The following is a 22,009-nucleotide window of genomic DNA, read 5'->3' on the forward strand; positions in this document are numbered from 1 at the left end:
ATGAGGATGGGTAAATAGATATATGTACATATATTTATAGGTGTAGTATTAAGGTAGCAGATGGTCATTGAGCCTCCCCTAAAGTATTCCCTCAAAGCAAGAACACTTTATTCTACTACACTGACATTCCATGATTGGTCACCTTCCCTGCATAATAGCTGAAGACAAAGCGGGTGCATAATCAAATGTGGTGAAGAAAGCTGATGGTGTCCGGCTATCAAAAGATATAGTGTCTGAGGTCTTAAAGGCTAGCCAAGAAGCAATAAAGCCCACATGAAAGAAGCACACCAATCTCTGTGATCATGAGGGGTCAATGAGATCAGGTAGCAGGCATCGAAGACCCAGAGCAAAAAATCATAATGTGAATGAGGAGGGTAGTTCAGAGTGAAAGCCCAAAACCAATCTGTAGACAATTGGATATCTCCCTACAGAAGAGTTGTGGGGAGAAGATGGACCAATCATGATGCAGTATAGCACTTATGAAACATACATTTTTCCTCTGGTTCTTTAATGCTTCCTCCCCACATTATCATGACCCTAATTCTGCCTTTCAAATCTGGCTAGACCAGAGCATGCACATGGGTACAGGTAAGAGCTGGAAACACAGGAAATACAGGACAAACTCCTTGGGACCAATATTGTGAGAAAGCCATACCAGGAGGGTAAAGGGAAGGTGGGGGAAGAAAAAGGGAACCAATCACAATGACCTACCTATAACCCCTTGCCATGGGGATGGACAACAGACAAGTGGGTTAAGGGAGACATCGGATAGTGCAAGATATGAAAAAATAATAAATTATCAAGGGTTCATAAGAGAGGGAGGGTGGTGGGGGAGGGGAAAATGAGGAGCTACTCCCAAGGTTGATGGCAACATATGTACAAATGTGCTTGACCCAATGGGTGATGTATGGATTGTGTTCAGTTGTACAAGCCCCCACTGAAATGATTTATAATAAAACAATAGTTCAATCTTATCAAAAGTTGTACAATCATTACCACAATCAATTTAGACCATTTTCTTCCTTGTACTCATTATTATTTGTGTAATTAAAATAAATTGTGGCAAAAAAAGAAGAAAAAAAATATTTGCCTGTATAATTTTAGAGAAGCCTGTACTCAATAAGTATACTTGTTAGTAATCTCTGGCTCCTCCTGTTTCATCTCAGTCTGAGATTCACTAGTCTTCTGGCATATGTATTTAACAATAGAGACACTGAGGAAATGAGAGGAACTGGAGGAACAGTCCAGGCACAGGAAGTTGACAGAGGCTCTGGATTAGATGAAAAAAATGATCTGGAAATAAGTTATAGGAATTTAATGAAAGTCACTACAGTAGATAGTTAAAAAATAAAAGAGAGAAAGGATCAGATCACAGGGAAGAAAAACGGATGGACAGAATATGAAGGGTTGTGATGATCAAAGAAGTATAGAATATTAAGTGGGTGATATGTAAGAGACAAAAAACAGTGGAGTGTAGTAAATGGTCCTCAGAACCATGGTAATATTTGTAACCATTGAATTCAACCTTCAGTAGATTCTGTTGACAGTCTCCTCAGAGCTAATAGGGAGAGAAATGAGGCTTTGAAAGAGTGACAGCCTCAGCGACCTGCAGGCAGTTCTACTCCAACCTTCAGGTCATTTTGTCAGTAACAGTAGTGACTCAAGGGCAGTGAGTTTGGAGCGTTTTTGTCTTTTTTAAGCTCAAACATGAAATTTTAATACTGATACATGGTCAGATAATTTAATATTAACTATACTTTTCTATAAGTAATGTACTATTTCTAAAGATTTTTCTTTTGAAAGTCATATAATTCTGTTTTAGTTGTAAGATTTAATGTATGTTTGAGACATCCATAAATTGTAAATTATATAAATACATCTCTTTTTAAAAAGCAATCTAAAACCAATATTTATATACTATCTGAGAATTACTTTAAAAATAAAATTTTGCCATTTCAATTACTTTTAGTATTTTTTAAATTTCCCTGTTAAGTATCTCTCTTGAAATATATCTTCCCATTAATTTTATATTGATTTAAAATTTTTATAGTTCCAGGAAAGTTCCATTTGTTGGGCTGCTTTAGAAAAAAATGAATCTGAAGTGACAGCATCTAAAAGTGAGTACGAATTACATACATTTGGCGGTGTTATTTTTGTGACAGGATACTTATGTCTTTCTTTTACTTCTACTAATTTGGTCATGTTGGATTGAGCAAGTTTCTACAGTAGCTTATTATTATTATCACCTACTTTGATAGGCATTTATCACAAAACCTTTGAATGAAAATAAAATAATTGTCATAATTGTCACCATCTTTCTGTGTTTTTCCCCAGGTAATTTGGAAGATGATGCTGAAGATGACGACCTATTTGAAACCGAATTTAGGCAATATAAAAGAACATATTACATGACGAAGATGGGAGTTGATGTAGTATCTGAGTATGTTTTTGCTGATGCTGTACTTTAGAGAAAATTAGACTTTGTGTTTTTCTTTAGGAATAACATGATTTTGATAGGGAAGGTACTAGGAGAAGTATTTTTTACTTTGTAAGTTATTGTACATCTTTCAAGTAGCATGGTTTTAAAGATTAACTCTGACGTGTTATATTCCTGTGATAAAGATTTCCATATGAAAAGCTTTCAGTTTTATGCTCTCCATCTCCTGAAGCTCGCGTTTCACGATGTTAAAGACCATGTGACTCACCCCCAAGGAATACCCAGTTCAGATATTTCTTACTGACTTGACCTAAGGCAGTGGCTGTCTATATATTTTTTAACACAGTACATATGTTAGCGTTACATCCATTTTTATTTTTCTTTGGCTTTAACAAATTTATTCTCTCATAGTTTTAAGCTCAAATTTCAGTTAGCTAGCTCTAGGGGAAGATTTTTTTCTCTATATCATTTCCTTAGGGAAGGTCCTTGTATCCTTTCAACATCTCTAGGCTTGTTGTTTCTTGGACATGGGTCTAGCATCATTCTCCCTCTGAGTCTAGCAGGTTCTTAGCACAGGGACACACTTGGTCCAAAGGACTTCCTCTGCTCCCAGCTCTTCTTTCTGGGTGAAGTCACGACCCTATTGACTTTTATTTTTATTACACACTCATATCAATTCACTGCCTTCAAGGCTATGTCAATGCTTAGAGATGAAGAAGAAGAGTAAAACTCGTGTAGTGCTTATCAAACACCAAGCACTATTCTAAGCATTTTGAAAATAGTATTCATTTAATTCTAATGACTCTCTAAGTCATGTAAAATTTGTTTTGGTTTTTCAATCAAGAAAATGAAAGACTTAAGTGACTTGCCCCAGGTAACAAAGCTTATAATTAGCTGAGCCAAGTACTCTGGCTCCATATCTTAACCACTAGATGAGATGAGGCTGCCTTTCTGTAAGTAAAATCATAGCGTTTTATGAAGGGCAACATATTCATATTATATGCAGTGTACTTGTCTATCATCTAATGTATTAATTTTACTTTTTTTAAACAATTAAATGTCAGTATTAGATCTACTCTGATATTTACTAAGCAGTAGACTTAAGCTTTTAAACATTGTTCTATAAAATACAAACTCTTAGACTATTGTCTTGCCTAGAGTTTGTCTTGAATGGTTCAGGTCTATGCTGACCTCTCACAACTAGAAAGTTAGGAATTCCAGTACAGTTCACTATCTCATTTGAAACTTTTGTCAGTTGTCATCAGTGTGCAAGACTTTCTATTGAGAAATAAAATATTTTAAATGGTTAACACTTTTTATCCTTCCATCTTAACTTTTATGTATCTTTGATTGGAATTATACAGTAGAACCCTGGACCTCGATGCTAATCCATTCTAGAAGGTAGCGTCGAGATGCGATGCAATAGAGTTCCGAATCAATTTTTCCCATAAGAAATAACTGAAAACAGATTAATCCGTTCTTGACCACCAAATTTTTACCCTAATCTTGCCTTTTTATATAAAACATTACACAGAAATTCCAAGGTAAATAAGTTCAGCATTAAGTAATTTAAATAGCACAACATTGAAAAAGCCTTTAACAACTGCAGTATGGCCCATCCTTTGAGAGTGATGTGGATCTGGATCTGTGGACCCAGATGTGGAGAGGAGGTGGGTAAAGAGCTTCCCTGTGTGGAAGGGGATCCTCTTCCCTAGAATGAACTGCTCCCGCTTTTCAGGAGTCTTTTCCTTCACTAGGACCTGACTGGCTTTCTCAACAACAACAAAAATCTGTGTAATGTGGTCTGCTGTTGGTGTTTCCTGAACTGTTTTCTAAAAGGGTTTACTAAATGATCAGCAACAATATCAATAACTCGGTTAACCAGTTCCTTATCATGATGATTCTTTTAAAAAAAAACTCTTTCTTAGGACCCATGTTTTTTAACTAAAAACAGTATAAAAACTAAGAACATTATAGCAAAATACTTGGAACACAGCCACAAAAGGTTTAAACAACGTGTACTAACAACGCCAACTAACGCTAGGTGTCCCGAACGCAACTGCTTTTTATATAAAACAGTTTACAAAAGTCACGTGCATTGGGTGCCCCAATGCAAAATTTCCTCAACATTTTGTGTTGAGATCTGATTATATCAAGTAGCAGAGTTCTACTGTATAAACGGTAATACTAGGAGTTGGCATTAAATGCCTAATTGGAAAATAATCTTCCATTTTATATATTAAAGTTTAAACTTTTAAAAACAAAATACCATTTGCCCAAGAAATGATCAGTTGGTGTTGGTCTATGAGTGATGATAGAATTCTTTTTAAATTACTGGTAAAAATATAAACTGGTTATTGGACAGTGTAAGATATGACAAAATAATAATAATTTGTAAATTATCAAGGGTTCATGAGGGCAGGGGAAGCAGGAAGAGAGGGGGAAAATGCGGAGCTGAAACCAAGGGCTCAAGTAGAAAGCAGATGTTTTGAGAACGAGGGCAACAAGTATACAAATGTGCTTGACACAATGGATGGATGTATGGATTGTGATAAGAGTTGTACAAGCCCCCAATAAGATGATTTTATAGGTATATATGTAAAATTATTCTGAAAAGCACATATTCACAGTTCTTAAAATTTACATCCTTTTGAACCAGTCCTTCTATTAATCTCTCTTCAAAATAGATTCAAATCTAGAATATCCTTATAAACAAGGATATGTATTACAAAGTTATTTGTAAGTGAAAAATAAGTAATAGTTAATGTCCAAAATGCGAGTTCATCAAAATCATCCTCACCTTCATTACAATCACTGTCTCTCTCCTGCCACTTCACTGTCTCCAGAACTCTTACACTGATGCTAACACAAAATCTGTAATTTGGAAGGATGCTTCCAGCTCATAAGTACAGTTTTTTAAATCATTTTATTGGGAGCACATACAACTCTTATCACAATCCATTCATCTCTCCATTGTGTCAGGCATATTTGTACATTTGTTGCCATAATCATTTTCAAAACATTTTCTTTCTACTTGGTATAAGCTTCTCATTTTCCCCTCCTTTCCCCACCCTCTCTTGATAATTTACAATTTTTTTTTCATGTCTTACACTGACCAATGTCTCCCTTTACCCACTTTTCTGTTGTCCATCCTCCTGGGAGGGGGTTATAGGTAGATCACTGTGTTTGGTTCCCCTTCCTCCCCTCACCATCCCCTCCCTTCCTGGAATGGCTACTCTCAATATTGGTCCGGAAGGGTTTATCTGTCCTGGATTCCCTGTGTTTCCAGCTCTTATCTGTACCCGTGTACATGTGCTGGTCTAGCCGGATTTGTAAGGTAGAATTGGCGTCATGATAGTATGGGATAAATATAATTTAAAAGATCAAAAACTCAAACTTACTGCCACTGAATCAATTCCAACTCACAAGTGGGATAGATAGAACTGTCCCCGGGGTTTCTGAGACAGTAAATCTTTACAGAAGCCGCAGTTTTCACCCATGGAGTACCTGATAGTTTCACACTTCTTGCCTTGCAGTTAGCAGCCCCACACATACGTAACCTACTATGTGACCAGGAGATAGAAGATTGCTAAGATACACAATTATCACTGTTTTAAAAAACAACCTAGGCATAGGAAAAAAAGACTAAAATGAACCCTACCCTAAACCCACTGCCATTGATCCTAAGCAACCCTATGAGATAGCGTAGAGCAGCCTCAAGAGCTTCCAAAGCTGGAACTCTTCATGAAAGCCAACTGCTGCGTCTTTCTCCCACAGAACAGAGAGTGGGTTTGAACTGACAACTTTCCGGTGACCATCCAACCTTTTTACCATGATACCCTTAGTGGTTTCTAATTTGATAGAAATACTTTATTTTGCAAATTTCCAATAATTAGAAAGTATATCTTTTATAATGAAAACTAATAAATTTTATTTTGAAAAGCATATCTCCCAGAAATATACTGATATGGAATATCTGAGGTTAGGTGATAAAAACTAACAAGTTTATGACCATTTTTGGCTTTAGCCTTGGGCTTTCTTTTTAGTGACTTGAATGTTTATTTATTTTACTTAAACTTTAGAATAATGTTTCTTGGTCTTTGAGAAATAAGTTATTAGAGGAAAATTTGTTCAAACAATAAAGTAGTTTTCAAAGAGTAATGTAGCTTCTATAACTAGATTTTAGAGCCTTCTATTTTCATCTTGTGCTTTTCTTAGACATTCTACTGGCTACAGAACCATTGTATCCCTACCATTTTAAAAAGCTCATTAGATAAATGTTCAAACTTTAAAGGAATAATATACTGAGTGAGTAAATATACACAGCATGTTTAATTATCCTGATCATTGACTTAAGAAAACTACAAGATAAAACTTTAATTTGGCATTATAGAATTTTTTCAAATAGTATTTTGAAGTTATTATGACTATAGTTTTAAAAAAATCATTTTATTGGGGGTTTGTACAACTCTTATCACAATCCATACATGCATCCATTGTATCAAGCACATTTGTACATTTGTTGCCATCATTCTCAAAACATTTTCTTTCTCCGTAAGCCCTTGGTATTTGCTCCTCATTTTTCCCCCTACTTCCCCCGCCCCTTAAACCCTTGATAATTTATAAATTATTATTTTGGCATGTCTTACACTGCCCGATGTCTCCTTGCACCCACTTTTTTGTTGTCAACTCCCCAGGGAGGGGGTTAGATCCTTATGTTTGGTTCCCCCTTTCTCCCACACCTTCTCCTTCCCCTCCTGGTATTACTACTGTCATTGGTCATGAGGGATTTATCTGTCCCATTTCCAGTTATTATCTATACCAGTGTACATCCTCTGGTCTAGCTGAATTAGTAAGGTAGAATCGGGATCATCCTAGTGGGGGGGAGGGGGTGGGAAGGAAGCATTAAAAAACTAGAGAAAAGTTGTATGTTTCATCGTTGCTATACTTCACCCTGACTGGCTCATTTCCTCCCCGCGATCCTTCTTTAAGGGGATGTCTGGCTATAATTTTTAGCTCACTTAGTGTTATAGATTGAATTGTGTTCCCCAAAAATATGTGTCCATTTAACTGGACCTTGATTCTTATTAATAAGAAATACCAATATTCTCCATTTTATGATCTGATGAAAGTTTTGTAAATCTAACCTCTATGATGTTAATGAGGCAGTATTAGTAGTAGTGTTATTATGAGATATTGGTTGTATTTTGTGTCAATCTCTTTTGAAATACAAAGTTAATCAAGGGAGCAGAATGGACTTAAGTGCCATAAGAAAGACAGCCAGGTGTGAAGCATATTCTTCCACCCAGGTTCTCTTGCTCTGAAGCTCCGAGAGCCGGAAGAAGATTGATGCCAAAACACATGGAGATTTCCAAGGGATAAGTAGCAAGCCGGCCAATTGTTGAAAGGAGTCAAGGGATCTTTTCCCAGGGCTGACAGAAAACCTTTTCCTAGAGCTGATGTCTCCCTGCTATTGATTCTGACTCGCAGTGAACTATAGGACAGAGTAGAACTGCCCCTGTGGGTTACCAAGACTCTAATTCTTTACAGGAGTAGAACGACTCTTTGCCCAGGAGCCAATGGAAGTTTCGAACTGCTGTTGGTGTTCTTAGGTGCCAGTGAGTCAATACCAACGCACAGTGACCATATGCACCACAGAACAAAACACTGCCCAGGCCTGCGCCATCCTCACAATTGTTCCTACGCTTGAGCCCATTGTTGCATTCTCCCTAGAGCTAGCACCCTGAATTTAGACTTTTAGCTCCCAAAATTGTGGGAGAATAAATTTCTGTTTATTACAGCCATCCACTTGTATTTCTGCTACAGCAGCACTAGATAACCAAGACACCTAGTGTTTAAGTAAGCTGCATGAGGCGAACTGTACTCAATACCACTAGGCAGCAAGCTCTAAATTAGAGACTAGCTAATTTTTGAAGAAGGATTATCTTTTTCTCTCTTTCAGCGACTTTCTGGCTGGTCAAGCTGCATGTTATGTTCAAGCAATACAGTGGATTTTGCACTATTACTACCATGGAGTTCAGTCCTGGAGCTGGTGAGAGTAAAACCAAAAATGAAATTGTGTCTTTTTATAATGGTACATTCTACTGTGATATCATTTGGGGATGTCATTTCCTTTTATTACTATTTATGGTTATTTTTGTTTGGTTCTTTTAAGATAAATATTAGTTCAGTTAAGTTTAGATGAATACACATGATCTCTTTTTACATGAAAATATTTTTAAAGACCTTGTCTAACAAGGATGCTTCCATCTTAGCAGATGACCCATGGTAAAAGTTATATGTTAAATTAAAAGTTATCTTTTCAGATGAATTAAGTAACAAAGTTGTGTAAATTATTGAATCTAGGCTATTGTTATGTATGGCGGTATTCATTATATTATTTTATCTTTGTTTGTATTTCAGTATTTTAGACTAGAAAGGGGGAAATTGTTTGCTTTCACTGAAATAGTAGTGATCCTCCATTTCGCTCAAGATAATCTTCTAGCAAATTCTATCTACATTTCCAAACCATCTACCAAAATATATACCAACATAACAAACAAAGTGTATGCTTGAGTCAAAGATGGGAAAGTTAGTGTAAGTGATTGATATGATTAGGATTTAATCTTTCCCACAAGCCTAATAAACTTACTGATTCAAAGATAGACATTTTAGGAAATAACAAGTAGTAGCCTGATGGGCTCAGGCTTACCATGCTATCTTCTTTTCTTCTGAGCTAGCTGGAGCCTTATCAGAACAATGACCTCCTCCCAGCTCTGTGCTTAGAGGGCACAGATCCACGTGACTTGGCTGGAGTATTTCCTACCACCTCGTTTCTCTCATTCGAAGCTCCAATATTAGAAATGTGAAGGTGTACTTTTAAAATTATGGAAATAGGATATTTGTTGCCATCAAATGACCTGAACTTTCCAACAGTACTTCATTCTTTTATTCAAATGATTGATTTATGGGTGATAACTTTTTTCCTTTAAAGTTATTGATATGTTTTGTTAAACTATAGAGAAACAAAGTTACTAGTTGTTTAAAACTCAGTTTTGTTTTACAGGTATTACCCTTATCACTACGCACCATTTCTATCAGATATCCGGAACATTAGTACACTTCAAATCCATTTTGAACTAGGAAAACCTTTTAAGCCATTTGAACAGCTTCTTGCTGTACTTCCATCAGCTAGCAAAAATTTACTTCCTCTCTGTTACCAGGTAAGCATCAGAATTCAATAGCTTTTTTAAAAATTTAAAAGCTCGTGCAAACCTAGGAATATAGTATCCAAATTTATCAAGTAGCTAAATATATTTATTTATAGTTCTACGTTTACTATTTCTTTAACTAGTTTCATGAGAACTAAAATTTGATTTAAAGTTATCTTGGTCTTTAAAATACAAACTCTATGTACCAATCAAAGGCTTACTTCTTCATTTTTAGCATTATAAAGCACAACTCTACACTGCATGTAAAAAAAAAGGAGACAGGCAAAATCTGAAACTATCCATTTTGTCCAAATGTTTACACATTAATTTCAGTTCTCCTTTATTCTTTTTTCCCAAAACTTTTATTGTGTATTGGGTGAAGGTTTACATAGTATGTATCAATTTTAAACTTCATAGTTCTCACACATTTTGTTTCAGCTCATCCACTGCCATCCCCACAAGATATCCTCACCTAGTCAACAGCCTCCCAGTTTTTCCTGTTTCTTTTTTTATTTTAATCATTTTATTGGGGGCTCATACAACTCTTATCATATTCCATACATAAATCCATTTTGTCAAGCACATTTGTACATATGTTGCTATCATCATTCTCAAAACATTTGCTCTCTACTTAAGCCCCTGGCATCAGTTCCTCATTTTTTCCTCTCCTTCCCAGCTCCCCCTTCCCTCATGAACCCTTGATAATTTATAAATTATTATTTTGTCATATCTTACACTCTCTGATGTCTCCCTTCACTCACTTTTCTGTTGTCCGTCCCCAAGGGAGGAGGTTATAGGTAGATCCTTGTAATCGGTTCCCCCTTTCCACCCCACCTTCACTCCACTCTCCTTTATTCTTATATCTACTAGAGTAAAACTCACTGCCACTGAGTGGATTAAAACTCATAACAACCCTATAAGACAGGGAAGAACTGCCCTTGTCGGTTTCCAAGACTGCAACTCTTTAGAGAAGCAGAAAGTCTTGTCTTTCTCCCACAGAGGGGCTGGTGGGTGCAAACTGCTGGCCTCGGAGTTAGCAGCCCAACACATAGCTTCTGTGCCAGCACCTCTAAGGAGTTCTTATTCTCAAGGCAAGTATACTTTAGGGTATGGTTTAGTTTCAAGCGTTTCATGTATCAAATTTTGGAATAAGGCTTTTTCTGGTTAGCATGTTTTCCAGAGAGTAAGAAAAGGATCACCGAAATTTCACCAAGCTTTATTACACCGATTGTGACAGTGAGGTTTACGTAATGATTTTGGTTTATCAGACTGTTATTCTGATTCCATGGTCTGTACCTAGAAATGAAAGTAGACTTGTTACCATTTGCTTGTGGAACAATTTCAGTCTTCTGCTTCTTCCTCAACTTGGCGTCTGACCGACTTTCTTCATAAGCTTCTATCTATTTTTGTCCTGCTGATAGATATTATTAAGGGTTGACATTTACCCCTCTGCACTGGTATGTCCTTGTAAGTATTTAACAGTTACATCTCTTTTGATCCCGTAGTGCCCAAGTCAATTATGGTTATTAATATTTCAAATATGCCCACTCCTGGTCATTATATAAAAAAATGGCATTACCTCAAAATAAGGGATTATCACATCAGATCACAAAATGGAGGATGACAACATCATTCTATAATTTAACTTCTAAGCCACTTATAATCATGGCTCAGAAAAGTTGACCATTACCTTAAGCATCACAGCCAGCGTTACTCTTCACCTTGCACATTGGCATTTGTTACTGCCAAATATACATTGTTAATACACAGAAGAGTTGGATAGTAGATTTTTTACTATTGTAGTAAACGTGAAATGTCAAGACAGTTGATAAATGAGGAGTGTATTATCCTTGGAAATACACTAATTTACTTTTTGGGGGGCTCTTACATCTCTTATCACAATCCATACATTTCTCCAGTGTGTCAAGCACATTTGCACATATGCCACCATCATCATTGTCAAAGCATTCACTTCCCACTTGAGACCCTGATACAGATTACTTTCACCATAACTTACAAAGTCCTCCGTTGCCCCTCACCCACTTTTCCATTATTCGTCCCCCTGAGAGGGAGTTCTAGGTTGATCCTTGTGATCTATTCCCCCTTCCTCCCCCTCCCTTCCCTAATCCTCCTGGTATCTCTACTCTCCTTGTTGGCCCTGAGGGGTTTACATACCATGGGTTCCCTATGTTTCAGGCTCTTATCTATAGCAGTGTGCATGTTCTGGTCTAATCTGATTTGTAAGGTAGAATCGAGGTCATGATAGTGGGGGGAAGGAAGCACCAAAGAGCTTGAGGAAAGTTGTGTGTTTCATTGGTGCTATACTGCACCCTGACTGGCTCATCTCTTCCCTGTGACCCCTCTGTGAAGGGATGTCCAATTTTCTACAGATGGGCATTGGGTCTCCACTCCATGCCCTCCAGTTTACATTATTTTACTTCTTTTTAAAAAACTATAGTAACATCCTAAAAAGCCATCATGATGCTTTGCCAACCTGTGTTAGAACACTTCTAATAAGAGTGTGTTATATTGAAGGGTTGCTCTTTGATATTAGTGAATCTCAGATTTTTTTTCTTTTTAGAATATTTTGGATGAAAAAAATACCTTGGATGACAGTTGTTAACAGTATATAGATGAACACATTTGTTAGAACAGAAAGGTAGATTGTTCATTGAAGGTTAAAAATTCAAAGTATTGTATACCAATGAAATTAACTGAAATGAAGTCTGATAAAACAAAGTTTAGTTGGTAGGCTTTAATAGGATGAAAACCAAAAAATCATGAAACTAATGTTCAGGGTAAAGATATTTTGCTACATATCTCGCCTATACTTGTGTATAAACTGAGTTTTTCAGCACATTTTTTTATGCTGAAAAAGCCCCCCTCGGCTTATATTCAAGTGAGTGTCCCCTTACCTGTTCTCCTGTGTAGCACAGGTATTCTCCGATCTGTCCCGCTCATCTGCGGGTGCCTGCAGTCCCTGTAGGTGGTGCGATGACTATTGGTATCACCGCTCTTCTTTTCTCCTTCACGCCGACAGCCTCTGTGTTACCCTTGCCCTCCTGGGCTAGAAGCTGCCTGCTTTTGTGTGCTGGTACCTGGGGCGGACCGCATCCTTGTCATATTAATGTCTGATACACAGCTCTTCTCCAGGGCTGTGACCAATGATGTAGCCTTTACAGTCTTACTTGTGCTTGGCCATGCCCCCTTGCTCTGCCCAAGCATTGCTGAATACAAATACCAGTATATCTCTGGTCTTGGATATGCAGTATGTTTATTTACAGTACTTGGTCTGCTATAGTTTCTTTTTTCTTAATAACCTCTATCTGGACCCAGTGTTGGCTGTGCTTGCATAGAGCAGCCTGTGTTAGGGCTCATAATATACACGCTGCATTGTGTATGCACTGTGTTAACTGCATGTGTTGCGTTAACATTTCCCATCCATATGTGGTAACACTGAAGATGCAGAAACTTAGCACATACAGTAACATTCCGGAATATCACCAACCTGTGTTAGGCCTCAAACTATACAAGATGTGTTGTGTACATGTGGTACATGTACATGCTGTAACACAGTGCGTATAGTATGAGACCCCTAACACAGGATGCTCTATGCAAACATAGTCATATCATTACATTCTGAAATATTATCATACCAAACTCTCCAAATTCTGAATTACTGTCAGCTCCCTCATGATCCTGCATGTTTTGGGTCTCGTGGTGTCTTTTGAGTGTGATTCTTTTGGGGGGTATCTGTTTTTCATGGTGAAGTCTATCTGTCTTGCTACAGTCTATTGCCAATTGATTTTACTTGTTTATATGTATACCAGTAGTTAACCTGGACACCACCGTTCTTACTATAAATTGACCTCTTTTAAGAACTATAACTAGGGCTTATTGTTGGAGCAGGGCTTACGGTATATTTTGAGAATTCAAACGCTGTAGTGTGGCATTCATTCTCTTTCAAAGTATTTTTTTAATCCTGTTAGAAATGGATCCTGATACTTCTAATCCTGGACCAAAACAAAAACGCAGGTCATACAAAACTGGTTTCAAAATTAAGGTTGTCAACAGCAGAAGAAAGCAATAACAGTATTGCAAGTAGGGAATTGTGTGTTGACGATAAACAAGTGAGGGAGTAGCAGAAAATGAAAGCTGACTTGGAAAAGATTTCAAAGGCAAGAAAAGCTCGACATGGTTTAACGACTTCATATGGGCTCTAGAGACTGAATTGCATAAATGGGTTTTAGATTATCACAAAATGGTTACTGTGTAACATGAATGGGGATTCGCTTACGTGCCCTTCAAATGGCTGAAGACGATAAATTAAAAGCACCAGGTATTGAACGTTTTGTTGCGTTGGCAGGATGGTGTACCCGCTTCATGAATAGGTTTGCCTTATGTTTGTGGCAAAGAACAAAGATTTCACAGAATTTGCCAAAAGACCTTGATGAAAAAGTGATGTCATTCCATTCATTCATCATAAAACAAAGAAGGATCCATAACTGTGACCTGGGAGATATAGGGAATATGGATGAAGCACCTATGACCCTTGATCTTCCAAGCAACAGAGCTGTGGCAAGTTTGGGAGAGAAAACTATTTTACTCAGAACCACAGTAAATAAAAAAATATCATTTCATAGTCATTCTGTCATGTTTGGCTAATGCGGTCTGTCATTATTTTTTAAAGAAAGATCTTGCCTAAAAATATTAAATTCCTACCACGAATTACAGTGCATGCACACATTAAAGGCTAGATGGATGAAGATGGAACAAAAAAGTGGCTGGAAGAAATTTGGAACGGAAGACCAGGAGCAGCCTTAAAGACAAAACCATCATTGCTAGTTTGAGATATATCCAGAGCCCACACATCTGATAGCATAAAAAATATAGCAAAGTCTTCTCAAGTTACTTTGGTCATTACTCCAGGTGGGCTTACATCTGTATTACAGCCCCTAGATGCGTGTTTAAATAAACCTCTCAAAGACCATGTGCGAAAGATGTGGCATGAATGGATGTCATCTGGTCAAAAGTTGGAAATCTGATGAAGCCCAACATAGAATGGATCGCAAAGTGGGTTCGTGATGCATGGGAAGAGATTCCAGAGGACATGGTGCAACGCTTCTTCAAGAAATGTGGCAGTAGTAATGCTGTGGATGGCAGTGATGACAGCGCTTTGTGTGAGAACAACAGCAGTGATGGTGGTGACTGCGAACTCAGTGATGATGACCATGTCTGTGCTGATAACCTCACACCAGCTAAAGCTGAAGCTCTGTTTGGACACATAGATGATGCTGAGGAATCCAGTTTTGAAGGATTTTAACTCATGTGTTTTAGCTTGGTTGCTGGTTGAGCTAAGGTTTTTGTACTTTTAAAGTTATTGTTGATACCATATTGTTGTTGTGGACCCTCTTTTCCACTTACAGAGCTAGTTTACTATTTCTGTTTGAAATAAATATTCAAAAACATTCAACCTACTGGTGCCTCAATTAATGTAATTTTATTGGTATCTATTTTTATTTTGAAATTTACCAGTAGCTGCTGCATTTCCCACCCTAGGCTTATACTCGAGTCAATAAGTTTTCCCAGTTTTTGTGGTAAAATTGGTGCCTTGGCTGCTATTTGGGTTGGCTTATACTCAAGTGTGTATGGTAATTATATCAGTCAAGCCACAAAGTGATGAATATCAGTGAAATTAGATGTTTCATAGTTAATCAATATGAGTATGTGTGAATATGTTTAAGATGGAAATGTTTCATTTCCTTAGAAATTTTAAACTGCAATAAGAGGAATATTATTAATACAATAACAAAAAGCTATATTGATGTTAGTTCTTACAACTTTATTGTGTTATTTTATATTCTCACAGCATTTGATGACCAGTGAAGACTCGCCAATTATAGAATACTATCCACCTGATTTTAAAACTGACCTAAATGGGAAACAACAGGAATGGGAAGCTGTGGTTTTAATACCTTTTATTGATGAGGTTCGTAAGTGAAATAATTACATGTACACATTTTTAATTGAATTATTTAGAATAACTCAATGAGCATTGTGTTTTAAATCTCCTCTTATGTTTTGCTCATGAGATTTAACAGCTTCTTTATTTTAAAAACATCTAGATGCTTTAATTAAAAGAAAAAAGCAAGCGTGGCTTTCGTAATGTTAGACAAATAGGTTCTAGGACTAGGAGTATGCCAGAGGAATAGTTTAAGAGGAATATGTTCATAATAACGAAAAAGCCAAGTTCATCAAACCACAACAGTCATAAATGTATATATAATACATGATAACTTCAAAATACATGAAGCAAAAATTGTCAGAATAGGAAAAATTCAGAGATAGAGTTTAAAATGTCAGTACTTTCTGAAGTAGGAATAGAAATGACAGAAAATCAGTAAGGATAGAGAAGACTTTAATAACAATATAAACCTACTCCATTTCATTTATCATTTGTAAAACACAACACTTTGCAAAAGACTCATTCCTTCTAGGCAAATAAGGAACATTCACCAAGGTTACGAAATGCTCCAAAAATATGTCTCACTAATTTAAAGGGTTGAGTATTCTCCAAGTACATGAAATAACATAGAAATCAGTAACAAATACGGGACAATTCCCAAATAGTTTGAAATACAATAACACACTTATGATTATCCAATTAATGAAAGAAGACATATAAAGGCAGTTTAAACAATATTTCAATCTGAATGATAGCCAAAACACAACCTTTGGGTAATGCCACTGAAGAAAGGCTTAACAAGAATGCTTCCTGAGCAAAAATAATAAATCATTTAAGCTTCTACCTTGAGACTGAGAGCAGATAAAATCTAAATTAAATAAAATGAAAGAATATTTAAGAATAGAAGAAATACTAATCATCAAATATTTTTAAAATCGTATTACAAACTTTCAGGAAAAAGGTCTACATTAATCTAGATTTCCAAAAGGAAATATCCCTGTTAAAAATAGATTTTTTTTAATTGTAACAAAATAACACCAAATAGAATACAGCAATATATAAGAAAAACAATACTAGTCTCTCTGTGTGATCTGTTTTATAAATGTATGGTGAAATCCATGCAATTTACCACAGTTTATAGAAACTCAGCAAACTTGGTTTGGATGGAAACTTTCTCAGCTTGATGAAAAGAAAGACACCTAACTCCCGCCATCAAGTCGGTTTCAGCTCAGAGTGAACCTGTCGGACAGGGTAGAGCGGCCTCTGGGTCCCCGAGACCGTTTCAGCTCAGAGTGAACCTGTAGGACAGGGTAGAGCGGCCTCTGTGGGTTTCCGAGACTGTAGCCCTTTGTGAGAATAGAAAGCCAGGCTTTCACCTGTGAACTTGACTGAGAAAGGGTATCAAAAAATTATTGCTAACAAGTGGCTGCAACAATGGGCTCAAACATTGCAAAATTTGTGAGATAACACAGGACCAGGCAGTATTCCGTTCTGTTGTACATAAGTGTTAGCGTTGACTCAGCAGCACTTAATAGGAGCAAAGAAACACTTACAGAAAGAAAACATTTTCTTTTAAAAAAAAAATAAGTCCAGGATTTACATTTTAACCATTTATATGTACAGTATTGCGGTTCTTAACTGCATTCAGCCAGGTGCATTAATTTTAAAAAAATAACAGATTAGAAAGGAAGAAATAAATTACCTTTATTTGTAGAAGATATTATTACTATGTAAAAAAAAATCTAGGGAATCATCAAAACAGCTACTAAAACTATTTAGACTTAGCAAATTTAAGGGATATAAAAATCAATGTACAATTAACAATTGTATTTCCATGTGCTCAAAACAAGTACAGAGCAAACACTGCCATCGAGTCGATTCCCACTTACAGCACCCTGCCAGGTTGGAAACCCACAAAGGCAGCTGTCCCTGTCGTATAGGGTCACCGACTCTGTGACAGTGTGAGTTTACTGTAGTAGCCGAGAACAAAGCTGTTCTACTGGGGGCTATATACAGAATTCATTACTTTTGTTCTGTGAATTTGACTGGATATAAATTATAGTTTAATTAAGTACATAGATGCTGGCTCTTTAAATGTATATAAAGAGTAGAGAATAAAATGACTTCACATCTTATTAATTTTCCAAATAGAGGCTTGCTATATGTGAAAAGACACTACCCTGGTTCCCCAAAAGTAAGACATCCCCTGAAAATAAGACTGAGTTACAGTTTGCCTCTCACTGAAATATAAGGCATCCCCCCTGAAAATAAGGTCCCTCGAAGCTACCATAACTCTTGACTCTGGACCATGGCGGCAGGCGCCCCCCCGCACAGCTCACTATTGGCCACAGCACAGCCAAAGCAGACGGGAAGTACAAGGTCTCTTTTAATTAAACAATAAATGTGTGCTGTATTCTTCCTCGTGGAAAAATAAGACATTCCCTGAAAATAAGACCTAGCGCGTCTTTGGGAGCAAAAATTAAGATAAGACACTGTCTTATTTTCAGGGAAACTGGGTAGTTACCCAACAGACGAAATAACAGTTCTAATGCTAGACAGTATATCCTGCATGTGTATATTTCTAGCGTATATAAACAGTAACTGTACTATTGTTCATCCAATTATCACCTTCGTTCATTGTGATTGGATTGAATTGTATTTTGAATTTCAAATGCTTTCAACATTAGATTATCAGGATATCTGAAATACAGTTTTTGGCATAAATCTGAATCTGTTGCTTGATTCTCTAGGAGCCTTCTAGTTCAGTATTAAAGTGTTTTAACTATAGTAGATTTATTATAAGTGGTAATATCTGGTAAAGATAAACCCCCATTTATATGTTGCTCCTTTATTCATTCATTTTTTCCTATGTTCACTATTATTATTTGTCCTTTAAGATTTTTTTAAACTATGGCAATTCTGATTGAAATAATATTAAAGGTATGAGTTAATTCGAAAAGGTAGGCATTTCTATAGCATTGTAAATTTATAAAATATGGTATTCTTTATGAATTATGATATTTGTGAAAATTTTATATTTTAATGATCTACTCTTACCCACACGTTACTGCTTATTATTTGAGTAATAGCTTCAGAGGAACTTACAGTTGAAGTAATCTATTGCAGCCCTTCAAAGTGAGAAAAGGGTTTCATCAGTTAGAATTTGTTTTTCAAGAACACAATGGTAGTCCTAGATACTGAGAGAAAAGACAGAATGCATGTTGAGATTACAGAATCTTTATGTTTGCTTCCTCTCTCCAATTTTATTATTCAGAAGCGATTGTTGGAAGCTATGGAGTCATGTAATCACTCTCTCAAAAAAGAAGAGAGGAAAAGAAACCAGCATAGTGAGTGCTTAATGTGCTGGCACGATGGAGACACAGAGTTCACCTACCCCTCCCCCTGGCCAGAAAAATTCCCTGCCATACAAGGGTGCTGTACAAGGTAATGTCGCGTGGTAATCTTTCAGTAAATTTCTCTCCTTTGTTGAAGTATGTATTTCCCTTCCTGATTGTATTAACTCTGTCCATTGTCTCATTCAAGAGAATATATGAATTTTTACTTTTTCATTTCCAACGTCTACCCTCCCAGCTTTATTCGACATTTTTTTACTTTACCTCTTGTATCCCCACCTAACTAAAAAGTATAAAAGTACTTAGCATTTTTTGTCTCACACCCACTTTTTTTTAACTATTAAAAATTTTCTCCGAGCAGCCCAAAGTGGGCCTGGCGGAGGGCCTGGCGGGGACCCCACCACTCTTGCCTGAGAGTGTTCTAGCCCGGAGCCACCGTCCCGGGAGACCCCAGAGATCCAGTCTCAACTGTCCCATCAGGACAGCGAGGAAAGGAGGCTGCTGGGATTTTTTTTCTTTTTTCTTTTTGGTATTAAAAAAAATTTGTGGTTTAGGCGAAAAAAAAAAAAATTTTCCCACAGACTGAACTGGAAAACACTCCTAAAGGCCAACAAACAATCCTTGAACTAAAAAAAAAAAAATTTCCCTTGTTTTTTTCTCTCATCTTTCTATAAACAATCTTCCCAGATAACAACACAAATAAAGCACAATATCTATTGTCATATTTCCTTTTGTTAAAACAAAGAGGAAGAAGACAGGAATTATAAAAAAATTCATATTATGCTGTGTACTTTTCTTTATCTTAAAAGTTTGTTATAAAGGGATCCAAAAAGTTTGTGAGAAAACTGAATGCAAAGATAGTAGAATTTTTCCACAAACTTCTTGAAATCCCCTCATCTGTTGTTTCCATTTAAATTAGTAGTAGAAATTATATACTCAATAACCTGCAAGCATGGTTGTGTCTAGACCAGGGTCGGCAAATTGTGGCTCATGAATCATATGTAGCTCTCTCAGTACGTGCATATGGCTGTGAAATAAAATTTTTAAATCATTTTATTGGGGGGTACAAATCCATCATTCAGTTGTATTAAGCACACTTGTACATATGTTGCCATCAACATTTCCAAAACCTTTTCTTTCTACTTGAGCCATTAGTATCAGCTCCTCTTTTTCCTCACCCTCCCACCCTTGTGAATCCTTGATCAATTATATATTATTTTTATTTCATGTCCTACTCTGTCTATTGTCTCCCTTCACCCACATTTCTATTACTCGTCCCCCTGGCAGGTGGGCCCTATAGCCATCCTTGTGATGGGTTACCCTCTGCCCCTTACTCTCAGGAAGGGTAATTATTTAGGTTATGATTTCATTTGTTTATAAAATTATATTTTTGGCTCTCAATTAATTTTAAAATTATTGTGAGGAACAGAATTGGCTCTTCTGTCTCAAACGTTTGTTGACTCCTGGTGTAGACCACTGACAACAAAGAAACTTTCTTTATCTTAAGGCAGTAATTGCCATTCTCTTTTTGCAAAAAAAAAAAAAGATAACTCTTGCAAAAGATCCAAGGATAAGTTGGAAAGTTACATTTGCTTATAATGTATCTTTAATTTAACTGTATTGATTTGCTTTCTAGGTATAAAATAATATCTTTAGATGCTTGGCGGGTAGACATAAGCAAAAACAAAATAACTGGGGTTGACCAGAAGGCATTATATTTCTGTGGATTTCCTACTTTGAAGCACATCAAGCACAAGGTTAGTGTCTATTTCAGAATTTCTCTTTTTAGTGAATGTAAAGTAATGATTGACAAAAAATTAATTTCTCCAATTTCTCTTTAAGTTTTTTTTGAAGAAAAGTGGTGTACAAGTATTCCAGCAAAGCAGTCGTGGAGAAAATATGATGTTGGAAATCTTAGGAAATGTAGACTCATATGAACTAGTGAGTATTTTATTTGCTATTTATTTATTAGATGCTATGATAGACCAGGTTGATTAGAGAAAGAAATCCAGGAACCTTCATATATGTATAAGAAAGAGCTTTATATCAAAGAGTAATTGCATATTAAGAAAATTTCCCAGCCCAGTCCAGATCAAGTATGTAAGTGCAATATTAGGCCAAAAATCCTTCTTCAGACTCACACAGTTGCAGGCAAAGATGCAAAATTCAGAAAGATTACAGGCTGGTGGGTGCAAAGTCTGTGGATTCTGTAGTGGTGGAAGCATCTCCAGGGCTCTAGTAGGTCTCAGTGTGTCTCTGGCAGCTCTCCAAATGGCTAAACAGCAGAAAGGTAAATCAGAGAGAGAGGGGAAGTTCCCAAAATCCTCATGAGAAGGTCACACCCACAAGGAGGCATCATTAGTTTATGACCTGTTTGACAGGCTAGACTCCACCCCTACAATTATTTATCAAGTCGACATGAAATGACTAAACTACCACAGATGCTTCATATGTGTAGAAGAGCCCTGGTGGGCTATTGCAAAGTCAGCATTTGGAACCCAGCAGCTGCACTGCAGGAGAAAAATGAGACTTTCTGTTCCTGTAAAGATTTACAGCTTTGGACATGCTATAGGGCCATTGTGGATCGGAATTGCTCAATGATAGTAGATGGGTAGTAGGTGGGACTGTGGTGTTTACCAAAAATGTAAAAAATATTTGAACTCTCAAAGTTCACTCTTAATAGAGCAAAGAAACATTTACATAATATACAGTTTTTTACAACCATTTACATCAATCAGATTATACGTACTTGTGACACAATGAGTAAAAATACTGTTCGAAAAATTCTGAAATGGGTATGAGCTATGAATGCTAAAGATTAAGTACACATTTGTAGATGAAAGAAGATTTGTACCACTAGGCAAAAGGAGTAGCATTTCTAGGCATTTCCTATGTTCTCTTCATCTTTTTCATGAGAAAAATAAGCAAAATAATCATAAGCCTCATTAGTGAATAGAATTTTACTACTGAGGATTATGTAAATCCAATCCATTCAGTTTTACAAACCAAGAAAGTTAAGTAGAGATTGAAAAAGAAACCATCA

The 22,009-nt window shown here is 36.5% G+C and overlaps 1 protein-coding gene across 3 annotated transcripts in view; it reads left to right on the top strand.

The window, feature by feature from the left end:
* The window catches only part of XRN1 (5'-3' exoribonuclease 1), a 151,212-nt gene that overhangs the window by 44,266 nt on the left and 84,937 nt on the right, over positions 1–22,009 (top strand). For all 3 annotated transcript variants that reach the window (XM_075546808.1, XM_075546807.1, XM_075546809.1), the window contains exons 11-18: positions 2,051–2,117; positions 2,335–2,440; positions 8,400–8,489; positions 9,504–9,660; positions 15,518–15,637; positions 18,888–19,057; positions 20,603–20,723; positions 20,809–20,907. In XM_075546808.1, coding sequence (XP_075402923.1) covers positions 2,051–2,117; positions 2,335–2,440; positions 8,400–8,489; positions 9,504–9,660; positions 15,518–15,637; positions 18,888–19,057; positions 20,603–20,723; positions 20,809–20,907 — 930 coding nt within the window. The remainder of the gene's footprint in view (positions 1–2,050; positions 2,118–2,334; positions 2,441–8,399; positions 8,490–9,503; positions 9,661–15,517; positions 15,638–18,887; positions 19,058–20,602; positions 20,724–20,808; positions 20,908–22,009) is intronic.

Source organism: Tenrec ecaudatus, chromosome 4 (genome assembly GCF_050624435.1).
Source record: "Tenrec ecaudatus isolate mTenEca1 chromosome 4, mTenEca1.hap1, whole genome shotgun sequence".
NCBI classification, from domain to species: Eukaryota; Metazoa; Chordata; class Mammalia; order Afrosoricida; family Tenrecidae; genus Tenrec; species Tenrec ecaudatus.